Below are 12,263 nucleotides of genomic sequence, written 5' to 3' on the forward strand. Positions count from 1 at the left end.
ACATGGCTGCGGCGGGAGGCGCCGCCGCGGCGCCCGGCCCGGGCGGCCCCGCTCCCCGCCCCGCCGCGCCCTGAGCGCCCCCTCCCCCGCTTCCCCCGGGTCCCCCTCTCCAGGCAGGAAGATGTCCAAGCCCCGCGCGGTGGAGGCGGCGGCGGCGGCGGCGGCGGTGGCAGCGACGGCCCCGGGCCCGGAGATGGTGGAGCGGAGGGGCCCGGGGAGGCCCCGCACCAACGGGGTAAGCAGGCACCCTCCCCGCACTCACTCAGCGTGCCCCGAGGGGCCGCGCGGCCGGCCGCCCCCGCCGGCCCAGCGCGGCGAGCACGTGCGCGCGCCCCTGGACCCCCCCCCCCATCCCCCCTCCCGCCCGCGGCCCTGGGCCCGGGGGCGGGGGTGCGGGGGTGCGGGCGGGGCGCCCGGCTCGGGTAGCTTCCTTTTCTGCTGCCTGCCTGGGAGTGGCGTCCACCCTGGCTCCGCCATGACCCTGGCAATATTTGACCTCGGAAAAGTTTGTGTCTTTATGGCGTTTCCGCACCCCGAGACCCAGCTAGCCCCGCGGTGGCTGCCGTCCCAGGGTGTGCGGGGGCCTGCCCGGGGGCCCTCAGAGAGCTCACGGGTCTCGCTGACTTGGTGTTGAAAGGTTCACCCAGCAGAAAGGCCCTAGCAGTGTTTCTGGGGAAGTCCTCCTCCATTCCGTGCTTACTCAGAGGGGGAGGCCCCACGCCCAGAGTCGCCGGCAGTGACCTGTACCGCCCCACCCGTCTGCCCACCCTCCTACCACTGATGCCAGGATGCCGTCTGCAATAGAGTGACCGCCCTAAATGAGCTGGCTATAGGCTCTGCTTTTATTAAGCTCTCCACCCTCCACCCCACCCTTCAATTACCACTGCAGTCCGGTCCGCAGTCCTGGGAGGCTGCTGGGCTGCGTTGATTTGAAAGGGGCCAGGCTTGGGGACACAGACGGCTCAGGCAGTAATAAGTCCTGTCGGCTGACTTCGGGACCAAGAAGTAGTTAATCAGATTCCCTGAGGCCTGTTTCCGTGCTAGAGTTCCTGCAGCTCCTGCACAGAGGCCAGCCCTTCAAATTCCGCATTTGTTTAGTCTGGGTCATTCTGACCTCTCTGCTACTGGTAGGTTGTCTGCTTATGTACACCTTGGTGCACAGCTGGCTTCCTGCTGGCCAGATGTGCCCTGAGTGACCAGAATTAGAGACCACACGAGTTCAGGAAATGTCTAACTCGGACCTGGGAGATCCTAAACCTCCCACTGATCTCCTGGGGCCGGCAACCCTGGGTTGGCTCGGCTTTTGAGATATGGTGTCTGTTTCTGGTTTTCGTATTCTGATTGCCCTTCTCCGCCATTTGCCACGGGATCTTCTTCAAGCCTCTTTCAGAGCATGCATTTGTCGTTTTAGGAGAATGTTTTTACCGGGCAATCAAAGATCTATTCCTACATGAGCCCCAACAAATGCTCTGGAATGCGTTCCCCCCTTCAGGAAGAGAACTCAGTTGCACATCACGAAGTCAAATGCCAGGGGAAGCCATTAGCCGGACTCTACAGGAAACGAGAAGGTAAGGTTCTGAAGTGGCCCCGTTCTGACCGCAGCTGGTTGGGTTGCAGAAAGCCCCTCTCTGCCATTAATTGTGCATCTATATTAAATGATTATCCAGCCTTTTCAAACCCAAGTTCAGAAGGTTGGATCCATGTTCTGTCTTGCTGCTAAGAAGCAGACACAGGGGGGAAGAGTGGCCTGTCCCAGGGTGTGTACCCTGTTGGTCTAACCGGTTTTCCCTGCTTTCGCGAGAGTCTGCACGTCCTTCAAGCTTGATTGTGTCGCCAAGTTGCAAGAATAATACACCTGGCCTGTATTTAAAGAGGCTCACAAGTGCCCAAAATATAGAAATTCTGAGTCTGGGTTGTACAGGCCAGGTGCGTGTAGCCCTGATTGTGTTGTGTGAACGTAGGAAACCGACTTCCTTCCCTCTTTTGAGCTGGCCTTGACCTCATTTCTGAGTTTCTTTCTACTCAAGTGTTCGGTGCTGCTCTCTGAAGCAGCATGCTCTGTGATGAGATTTGGAGTTAAAATACTGAACGAGAAAACATAAAGTTCCGGAAAATTCTGTTTGGCCCAGCAAAACAAGCTGAAGCCTCATAGAAATCTCGCTCTATTCCAAATATTTCCTTCTAAAGCTGCAGTGGGGAATATGAGCTTTCCCAAATTCACCAAGCTCCTTTCTAATTAAAACTTGTCTTAGAGATGTAGCACTCTGGCTACCAGCAGCTTCATACAAGGCAGCCTTGTAATTCATTTATGAAAAGTGCCATAAGTGATGCTCAGGCCAACGTCTGGGACCAGATCTGAGAACCGAGGGTCGGGACACACAGAACTAGGGGCAGGAGCCAGCCCTCTGCCTGATTCCCCTCCTCGGTGCAGTGGCTGATACTGTTGCAGTCAGTCTTCAAATGGCTTGGGTTCGAATCCTAGCTCTACTACTTACGAGAGGCCTGAGCAGCTTACTCCTATTTTCTGAGTCTCAGTTCTTCCGTCTTTGAAGTGAGAGAGAGGATTCCTACCTCGCAAGGCTATCCTGAAGATTGGTTAAAGCATGGATGCAAAGGGCTTTGCACAGTGCCCCACACCGGCGGCCCTTTCCCCTGCTCCTCCCTGGATCGCCAGCACTTAGGATAACACCTACCATGCAGACACTGGGGAAAGGGCCCTCTCTGAATGACGGGCAGCCCGTCTCCCATCCCTTCTGGAATGGGGTGGGATGTAAATTATCCTAAATGGTGACACGGTGCACAAGCCAGCTTATTTGGGTGTAGCGTGACTAAATGGCAACAATTAGAATTTGGGGCCAGATACACTCTGGAGGAGAGCCCAGGGGCCACGCTTTTTGTCCTTGACTCTCAGCCTTTTTTCTGCCTTGATGCAGACTGATGTGATAGTTGACATTCACGGGCATCACATACTCCTTGGGTTTCTGCATGACGTCCCAGACTTAACTCCCTCTGGTTCCGCTTGACACGTGTAAGGGAGTGAGAATGGTCTGGATGGATTTTGATGTATTTATTTTTCTCTTTAGCTGATTGAGATATAAAAGTCACGTATCCTAGTGTTCACCATTTTAAAGTGTACAATTCAGTGGTTTTAGTCTATTCACAGATAGGTGCAACCGTCACCAACTGTCTAATACCAGCACATTTCCTCGCCCCAAAGAAGAAACCTTGTACCCATTAGCTGCCATTCCCCATTCCCCCACTCCCCCCGGCCCCTGGCCACCACTAATTTACTTTCTGTCTCTGTGGATTTGCCTGTATTAGACATATCATGTGAACGGAACCATACATTATATGTGCCCTTTTGTGCCTGGCTTCTCTCACTTAGCACCGTGTTGTCAAGGGCCATCCGTGTTGCAGCAGGTGTCCGGGCCTCCTTCCTTGCTGCGACCGAACAATACTCCATCGTGTGCAGAGACCACATTTTATTTACCCCTTCATCAGTTGACGGGCATTTGGGTTGTTTCCACTCTTTGGCTATTGTGAATAATGCTGCCACAAACTTTCCCATACAGGTCTTTGTGTGGACATATGTTTTTAATTCTCCTAATAGCCGCCTAGGCGTGGAATTGCTGGGTCATATGGTAACTCCATGTTGAACTTTTTGAACGGCTGCCAGCTATACTCTTTGCGAAAGTGACTGCGCCATTTTATGTTCCTACCAGCTGTGTGTTATTTACTTATTCTTTAAAGTAAATCATTTATTTATTTATTTATTTATTTAATTTCTTAACGTTTATTTTTGAGAGAAAGAGACAGAGCATGAGGGGGAGAGGGACAGAGAGAGAGGGAGACACAGAACTGAAAGCAGGCGCCAGGCTCCGGGCTGTCAGCATAGAGCCCAACGCGGGGCTCGAACTCACGAACCGTGAGATCATGAGCGGAGCTGAAGTCGGACGCTCAACCGACTGAGCCAGGCGCCCCGTAGTAAATCATCTTTTTAAAAAAGTGAATCGTTCACCCACGCTGGTGTTTCGCAACTATTTTTCGTAACAAATCATTTTTGACGTCCTTTACTGTGACATACTGACCAGTATTGGTCACCATACTGGGAACCACTGTGAACATAGGGCCTGGACCCCTTTAGAAGAGGAAACTTCTTTTCTTAAGTTTATTTATTTATTTTGAGAGAGGGGGAGAAAGAGAGAGAAAAAACGTGAGTGGGGGAGGGGCAAAGAGCGAGGAAGAGAGAAAAAATACCAAAGAGGCCCTGCACTGTCAGCACAGAGCCTGCTGAAGGGCTTGGACTCATGAACTTCAAGATCATGACCTGAGCCAAAATCAAGAGACGCTTAACCCACCAAGCCAGCCACCCAGGCACCTCAAACTTTTTTTTTCTTCTTTTTTTTTTTTTTTTAGAGAGTCTGAAATGAAGTGTGCCAGGCTTGGGGAAGAGGTCTTTGCTAGGGAAGAAGTTCTGCTTTATTTCCTTATTCCTGTCCGTCATCGCTGGCCCACTCTTTTGGAGTTTAGCTTTTTCTCCGGGGTGTGCATCCCAGTTCCTGAAAGCTACGGATTGAGCACTTACGCTGCTCTTGCTGTCTGTGGTGCTTCTGCAAGGGCTCTCCCCCGTCGCGATGCAGAACACCAGAAGCGTTCGTGAACTAGATGGGAGGAGGGATCCTTCCACAACGTGTATCAGATTATCACGAAGTACACTGTCAATATCTTACGATTTTGTCAGCTATACCTTAATAAAACTGAAAAAAGAAAAGAAAAAAAAAAGACACAGATCGGAAGCTCTGCCCAGCGCCTGGGTCAAAAAGGAAAGCCAGTGCTTCCCCCATGGAAGCCATTAGTAGACACCGAGCTCAACAGGCGGAGGGCAACGCTGCCCGACACACCCAGGATCCTGTCTCCTGTAAAAGTGTGTCTTAGGGGCGCGTGGGTGGCTCAGTCGGTTGAGCATCCGACTTTGGCTCAGGTCGTGATCTCACAGCTTGAGGGTTCGAGCCCCGCATCAGGCTCTGTGCTGACAGCTGGGAGCCTGGAGCCTGCTTCAGATTCTCTCTCTCTCTCTTTCAAAATAAATAAACGTTAAAAAAAACCCTTAAAAACGTAAAAAATAAGTAAGTAAATAAAAGCCTGTCTTAGAATGCAGCTGATGGTCTGGAAATGGAGAGACAGAGTCCAGACTAAATTTCTCTCTTCCTCCTCCCTCTGCCCGCAGAGAAAAGGAACAGTGGGAACGCAATCCGAAGCACCATGAAGTCCGAGGAACAGAAGATCAAAGACGCCGGGAGAGGTCCCCTGGCACCTTTTCCAAACCAAAAATCTGAAGCAGCAGAACCTCCAAAAACTCCGACCTCGTCTTGTGACCCTCCCGTCGCAGCCGTCGCCAAGCAGGCCCTGAAAAAGCCCGTCAAGGGCAAACAGGCCCCTCGGAAGAAGTGAGTGCCCTCTGGAGCCCTTCCCCTGACTCACGCAGGGCAGTTTGGTTGTTGTGACCCCAGCAGACCCTGCTCAGGTGCTAGTTGGGGGGTAGGGAAGCGGGTAGCAGTGCCCCTGCTCGGCCTGGCTGTCATCGAGGCTCAGCGTCCCCGAGAGTAGGCAGCCTATCTTTGACCCCCGGAGCCCCCCCTTGGGTACGTGAGCCTACGTGGGCCCCCGTGGACAAAGGTGTTTACGTGACATCGTTTCTGAGGAGCCGCCTCCCAAGGAGCCGGGGGCCTCCCGGGTGTGAGCGTGGTTTCGGTGCTAACACTTGGTTTTCTCCTCTTCCCTTCCCACCCAAGAGCTCAAGGAAAAACACAACAGAATCGCAAACTCACGGATTTCTACCCCGTGCGAAGGAGCTCCAGGAAGAGCAAAGCTGAGCTGCAGGTAGAGTCATGTGGCTTTAATTCTGGCTCTTGAAGGGCAGGGCTGCTCCGCGGGCAGTGCTTGGCAGGCAGGGCTTGAGCTTTCTCTCCGTCATCCAGGGGTAGGTCTGCTTCTGTGGCCTTGGTACTCTCCTTGGTCTAGTTCTAACGTTTGGGGTCACTCCGAGGCTTGGTTAAGATGCTTCTGTGAACGAGTCTTGTAACCCGTAGCACATGGTGTGGAAAGTCCTGCGTTCCCATGAAGGCGTCTTTTCCAGGACTTGTTGGCAGGACGGTCAGAGCCTGGGACCTCGGGGGGAGGCTGTGTGTGCTTTCAGAGGCTTGTCTGTCCGCCATCCACAAGTTCCAGTGTTGTGTCTCAAGGTGGTAAAGTGGCTTGGAAGCCACTGACTGGTTGTGTGACCGAGGGCCAGTTACTTGACTGCTCTGAGCTTCAGTTTTCCTATCTGTAAAATGGGATAATAATGTGGCATCTTCTGGGAATGTCGGGATATTAAATGGATTAATGTACACAGCACACTTGGAACCATGCCTGGCACCCAGTTAAGCACTAGCTGACTCTTATTATCGTCACCACGGCTTCCCCATTGTTGTCACTTCCTGAGGCCCCCTCTCTCCTCTTTCCCTCCCAGCTGTGGTCCTAGGAACACCTGAAAAAACAGGCAGGAAGGCCAGCCAGACTGTGCACGCCTCCGCCCGCTGTGTTTACAGAGTGCTGAGCTGCTCAGCAGTCAATCAATATTTGATGCAGTGACGTGTGGTTATTGCCTTTCTGTTAAGGAAACCCAGGGCGTGGTCCGGGTGGCCCCGCAGCCCGCCGCCCTCCCGCTCCAGGCCGGGCCAGCCCCTCTCTCGCCCACACCCTCAAAGCAACCTCAAGGTGGGGGGGCGGTGCTCAGGATGCCAGCCCCCACCCACCCCGCCTGGAGGCCTTGTCGGCCTGAACCTAAGACGCCTTCAGCGTGTTTTACGTTCAATCTGTAGACGCAGATACGTAGATGCGGTGATGTAGCATTCTCTTCCTCTGCTTATCTGAGTCGATGAGGCTTTGCTTAAAATAAAAGAGAAAAGGGGTCCATTTTCCCCTCAGAGAGAAGCTTGGGCTTTCCTTTCCGTAGAAAGGCGGTGTCTTGCAGCCAATAACCAGCTGTTATGAAGTGTCTGCCTGCAGTGGGAGGCTGTGCTAGGTCACTCTTCGAGACAGCACTGCAGAGGGCAGGGTGGCGCCGGGCCGCAGAACCCGGGGCACCTCCCAGCCCTGGTCGGGGCTGCTGGGGGCTGCAGAGTGGGCGCGGCTCAGTTTGCCTCTTTTTAATTAAAAAAAAAAAAAAAAAGGAAAAGAAAAGAAGAAGGGCTTTCTGGCCGGAGGAGGGAAGGCTGCCACAGGACGTGGTGCAGGTCTGCTCGGTCTTGCGGCAGAGGAGCAGAAGGGAGCGGATCCTTCCTCCCGCAGCTTGGTCTGCAGCATGGTGCGGCTCGCTCTGTCCCCGGACAGAGGGCCGGTCGCAAGGGAGCGCCACGCTGTGCTCTCACTGTTTGTGTTGGCTCTGCCGAGCGAACACCACGGCCGGTTGGTTGCCGGCCCGGCGGGAGGCCGCGGCTGGCCAGGGTGCTGTATTCTCCTGACCGCACAGGTAAAGCTTGAGGCTGGGGCAGCCGCGCCTCCCTCAGCTGAGCGGTGAGGTAGGTCCTGACCTGTCTGTCCTTCGGGGCCGCGGAAACCAGGGCCCAGGCCCATGGGGCCCAAGAGAGGGATGGGGGTGAGGCAGGAGAGGAACTAAAATCAGAAGCTTTGCAGGCACTTGACTGAGTTGGAAGACCGAGCGGGCAGGGCCTGGTGTTGGGTCCAGGGCAGGAGGGTGGGCATGGGCCTTGGAGAGATGCCCTGAACCCCTGTCGTTTGGCCGCGGGGATCCCTTTGCCGGTTGGCCTGCTTGCGGGTGCCCCGCACTGGGGCGAGGACTGCACCTGTGGGCCGTGCCCTGGCCTCTTCACCCCGGCCCAGCCCCAGGCCTGATGTGCAGAGCAGCCTCGACCCAATTTAGGCCTTGCTTCCCTCCCACTCAGTCTGCCTCTGGCCCCCCTCCCACGCCCATAGGCTGCTGCCTGAATTCTCTTTTGGAAGCCTGGAGCTGGTTGACGCATGCCCCTAAGCACCGAGGCCACAGGATGAAACTCAGACTCTGTGCCTCTGCCTTCAGGACATTTAGCCCGGTCCCGGCCCCGGTCCCGGCCCCGGTCCCGGCTCTCCCCAGCTCAGCTCCTCCCGGCACAGTCAGTCACGGCAGGAAAGTCTGCAGGTGCCCGGCTCACTCCGCTCCCGCTTCCAGAGCTTCCTGTACTTCTCGCTGGTCTCCACACACTTGTAATTAGTTATTTAGCAGGGTGGTTGTGTGTGCACTTGCGTGTGTTAATGCTGCTGTTGCTTTGAGGGCTCACTATGTGCCAGGCACTGTCCTAGGCCAGGAGAGTCCACGGTAAACAAGATCAGGCCCCTGTACTCAGGGAGGTTATACTCGAGTGATTACCCATTAAAAGACAGGCATAGAACAAGATAATTTCTGATAGTCCTTTGACGTTAACTTAGTAAGACGGTAGTTTGAAGGCATGGTGAGGCTTAGGGCTACTTTAGCTACGGTAGTCGGGGAGATTTCCCCGAGGAGGTGCCTTTTGAGCAGAGCTTGGAAGGAAGGGAGGACACAAGCCAGGTGAATGGACTAGGGAAAGGGTATTCTAGGCGGGGGCAGTACCAAGTGCAAAGGCCCTGAGGCGGGAACGAGCCTGGTCCTGTAAGAGAGTCAGCCAGTGTGGCCAGAATGTGAGAGCAAGGGTGAAGACGGCAAACGAGGCCAGAGATGTGGGGCCGGGATCCTGCAGAGACTCACAGGCCATCAGAAAAGTAGATTTTATCTCGGTAGGAGTGGGGAGGTAAGGAAAAGCTTTTGCTTCTCTTTAAACAAACGCTTGGAATAATTTGAGATTTACGGGGGAGTTGCAAAGGTAGTACAGAGTATTCCCGTAGACCCTTTACCCCGTTTCCCTCATCATTAGCATCGTATACTATCCTGGTACATTTGTCACACTAAGGAGCCAACGTTAGCACGTCACTATTCAGTGAACTTCCTGGAAGGCTTTAAGCAGGGAAATGACATGATCTTACGTACATTTTTTTAAATGTTTGTTTATTTTTGAGAGGGAGAGAGAGAGAACACGAGAGGAGGAGGGGCAGAGAGAGAGGGAGACAGAGAGTTCCAAGCAGGCTCCGCACCGACAGTGCAGACCCTGATGTGGGGCTTGAGCCCACAGACCACGAGATCATGACCCGAGCCGAAGTTGCATGCTCAACTGACTGAGCCACCCGGGCGCCCTTTATGTACATTTTTATTTTTATTTTATTTTATTTTATTTTTTTAAAATTTTTTTTTTCAACGTTTTTTAATTTATTTTTGGGACAGAGAGAGACATAGCATGAACGGGGGAGGGGCAGAGAGAGAGGGAGACACAGAATCGGAAACAGGCTCCAGGCTCCGAGCCATCAGCCCAGAGCCTGACGCGGGGCTCGAACTCACGGACCGTGAAATCGTGACCTGGCTGAAGTCAGACGCTTAACCGACTGCGCCACCCAGGCGCCCCAATGTGTACATTTTTAAAAGACCCTTGTGACTGCTGTGTGGGGAACAGAGTGAAGTGGGTGGTCAGAATGGAAGCCGGGAGACCAGTGAGGTGGCCATGATGTGGCTGGAAGACGGCAGGAGAAGAGCAGGGATGTGGGCTGGGCCTGGGAGTGACAGCCTGGTCAGTCTGGACCTGCAGAGACCTGGGCTTTGTCCGTCACACCGCGGGCGCGCGGTACTTCTGTGTGGAGAGGGACTGGGGAAGTGCGAGTGGGCCGCAGACGGCGTCCTGAGGCCTCTGTGCGGGCAGGGTCCGTGCTCAGCTGTGGGTGGAGGGCTCTGCCCTGGGCATGGCCACCGCGTGTGCCAGCCAGCGCGGGGCCTGGGCTCCTGCTGGGTCCCTCAGCGGCTCTCTGTGCCTGCCTGCAGTCCTGTACATGGACGGAGCATGGGATCTGGGTCCGGGAGGGAGGTGGTGGCAGGAGGGGTGTCCCTGAGGGGCAGGTGAGACCAGGAACGTCCACTCCTGTCTAACTTCCCTATTCAGGGTGGTATTACCTCTTTGGGGTGGGAGGCCCTTTTCTCGTCCATGGCAGTGGCTTCCAAAAAGACCCACCTCCGAGAGTTGCTAAACCAAGGCGCCCATAGGGGCCGTCAGACAGGAGGAACATAGTGTGCACATGCCCCTTCGAAAGGCTGTGCTCTGATCTGCCCTGGCCGATGTCAGATGAGGTCGGAGTCTTGATTTGCAGATGTCGGCAATTTAGATCTTTTTAAAAACAGCGCGTGTGCCAAATGGAACGTAGCCCCTCAACCCAGTTCTGCCCTTGGGCCACAACTGTATCCCTCCTGGTCCGTTTGAACCCCAGGTGCCAAACCGTCCACAACAGGTGGGCAGTGAGAAAAGGACAAGGGGTGTGGGGGATTGGGCGTCCTTGGGGACCCGTGTCATGGAGGCCAACTGGGAGTGGCCCTCCGGGTGGCCCAGGCTGCCGGACTGCCCTGAACGGCCCAGGAGAGAAAGCTCAGGTGCTTTTTGTTTTTCTCCCTCTCCACACAGTCTGAAGAGAGGAAAAGAATAGATGAGTTGATTGAAAGCGGGAAGGAAGAAGGAATGAAGGTAAGGGGCAGTGGGGCCCAGCGCACGGAGGCGAAGCCTGGAGGGTTCCTAGAGAAGCTAACAAGTTTTTCTTAAACAGTTTTCCTGGGAAATGACAGGACCCGAGAAATTTGCTTTTCTTTTCACATATTGCAAACACACTGGGTGGATGAGAAGGGCAGGGCTCTACAGTGGTGGCCACGTGGGTCTGGGCTGGGACTCCAGAGTCCGAAAAAAAAGCTCCCGTTTCACGTACCATCTAGAAGGATCCAAACTTAAGTCTGGGCCCCTCAAGCAGTTAGCCTGCAACCCCATTTATAATGAGTGAGCAGAAGCACAGGAGGGTAAATTACAGAAAAAGGAGAGACCTGGAACACGGGGTTTCTCCCCCTCCGCCCCCACCTCGCCCCGGAAGGGGCCACGGATGCGGCTGCCAGCCGGACTTTACCACTTCCCAGCCATGTGGCCTTGGACGTGGCTCTGGCTCTCTGAGCCTCCGTTTTCTCATCTGCAAAATGGGGCAACATCCACCCAGCAGATCCCTCAGGAGGATGAGGCGTAACAGTGCTTTGCGAAGGGCACGAGGGAACTTTCTGGGGTGACGGATCGTGGCGACAGTTGCACCGCTGTGTACATTCATACCGGTTGTGCTGGGCACGTAAAGAGAGTGAGATCTAGGGCACACCTCAGGAAAGCCGATGGAGGAAGGGGTGGGGGGGTGCGGGCAACCCCAGGCGCCCAGGAAGCCGGCCACGCGTGGTGTTAGGAAGCAACGCTGTCTCCTCGCCTCCCAACAGATTGACCTCATCGATGGCAAGGGCAGGGGCGTGATCGCCACCAAGCAGTTCTCCCGGGGAGAGTTCGTGGTAGAATACCACGGGGACCTCATCGAGATCACCGATGCCAAGAAGCGGGAGGCTTTGTACGCACAAGACCCCTCCACGGGCTGCTACATGTACTATTTCCAGTATCTCAGCAAAACCTACTGGTAAGTCCGCTAGCGCTTTGAGTGGCTTTTCCGCACCCTGGCGGAGAGGACAGGCCCGAGGGCAGAGAGCACGACAGCCTGCTGATTCTTTCTGTTGCTCCTGCTTCTTGGTTGGCTCTTGCTGCCCTTTTCCAAGCCGTGAAGCGGCTCTCCCCCCGCTTGCCACTTCAGCCTTTGGGCCTGGAGCTGCTGTGGCTGCCATCTGACCGGGCGAGAAGCAGAGGCGGACCAGTCCATGCAGACCCGCTCCGAGGCTCCCCAGGCCGCTCCCGCTCCTGCTCCTGGCGTTCGGCCAGAGCGGCTCTAGAAGCCAGCGACTGCTCCTGTCCCCATATGGCCAGTGCGCTCGATTCGGTGTTTTGTTGTGTTGGTGGTGGTGGTGTTTGACATCAGGCTTTATTTTTCCGACCGGTTTTGGGTTCCCAGCAAAACCGAGCAGAAGGTACGGAGAGTTCCGATACTCCTGCCTCCTCACAGCTTCCCCCACTATCCGCAGTTGATCTTTATTCATTTATTTCTTATGCGCTTGCCTCACGGGCCTCCACAAAGAGCCTCTTGCATTCCTGTCTCCTCCCACCCCCCACTCTCTCGCCCAGTGCCTCCCTCGGCTCTTAAAAGATGTTGTTTTGACTTGAATTGCTTTCCCCAAAAACGTGGCTATAAATCGACATCCCACCCGAGTT

At 54.9% G+C, this 12,263-nt stretch overlaps 1 protein-coding gene across 1 annotated transcript; it reads left to right on the top strand.

Moving 5' to 3' along the window:
• Positions 1-44: 44 nt before the first annotated feature.
• KMT5A (lysine methyltransferase 5A) lies at positions 45-12,257 on the top strand. The gene is made up of 6 exons (XM_049619490.1): positions 45-235; positions 1,412-1,568; positions 5,228-5,447; positions 5,793-5,880; positions 10,554-10,613; positions 11,390-12,257. The coding sequence occupies exons 1-6, from the start codon at positions 122-124 to the stop codon at positions 11,582-11,584; spliced, it is 834 nt and encodes a 277-aa protein (XP_049475447.1). The 5' UTR covers positions 45-121; the 3' UTR covers positions 11,585-12,257.
• The last annotated feature ends 6 nt before the right edge of the window (positions 12,258-12,263 follow it).

The sequence above is a fragment of the Panthera uncia genome (assembly GCF_023721935.1).
Source record: "Panthera uncia isolate 11264 chromosome D3 unlocalized genomic scaffold, Puncia_PCG_1.0 HiC_scaffold_8, whole genome shotgun sequence".
In the NCBI taxonomy this organism is placed as follows: Eukaryota; Metazoa; Chordata; class Mammalia; order Carnivora; family Felidae; genus Panthera; species Panthera uncia.

Excerpts from the sequence above, each read along its gene's own strand:
- KMT5A (XM_049619490.1), top strand. The coding sequence starts at position 122 with ATGTCCAAGCCCCGCGCGGTGGAGGCGGCGGCGGCGGCGGCGGCGGTG. Across the intron at positions 5,881-10,553 it reads AGAGCAAAGCTGAGCTGCAG|TCTGAAGAGAGGAAAAGAAT; the intron begins GTAGAGTCATGT and ends CTCTCCACACAG. Across the intron at positions 10,614-11,389 it reads GGAAGGAAGAAGGAATGAAG|ATTGACCTCATCGATGGCAA; the intron begins GTAAGGGGCAGT and ends GCCTCCCAACAG.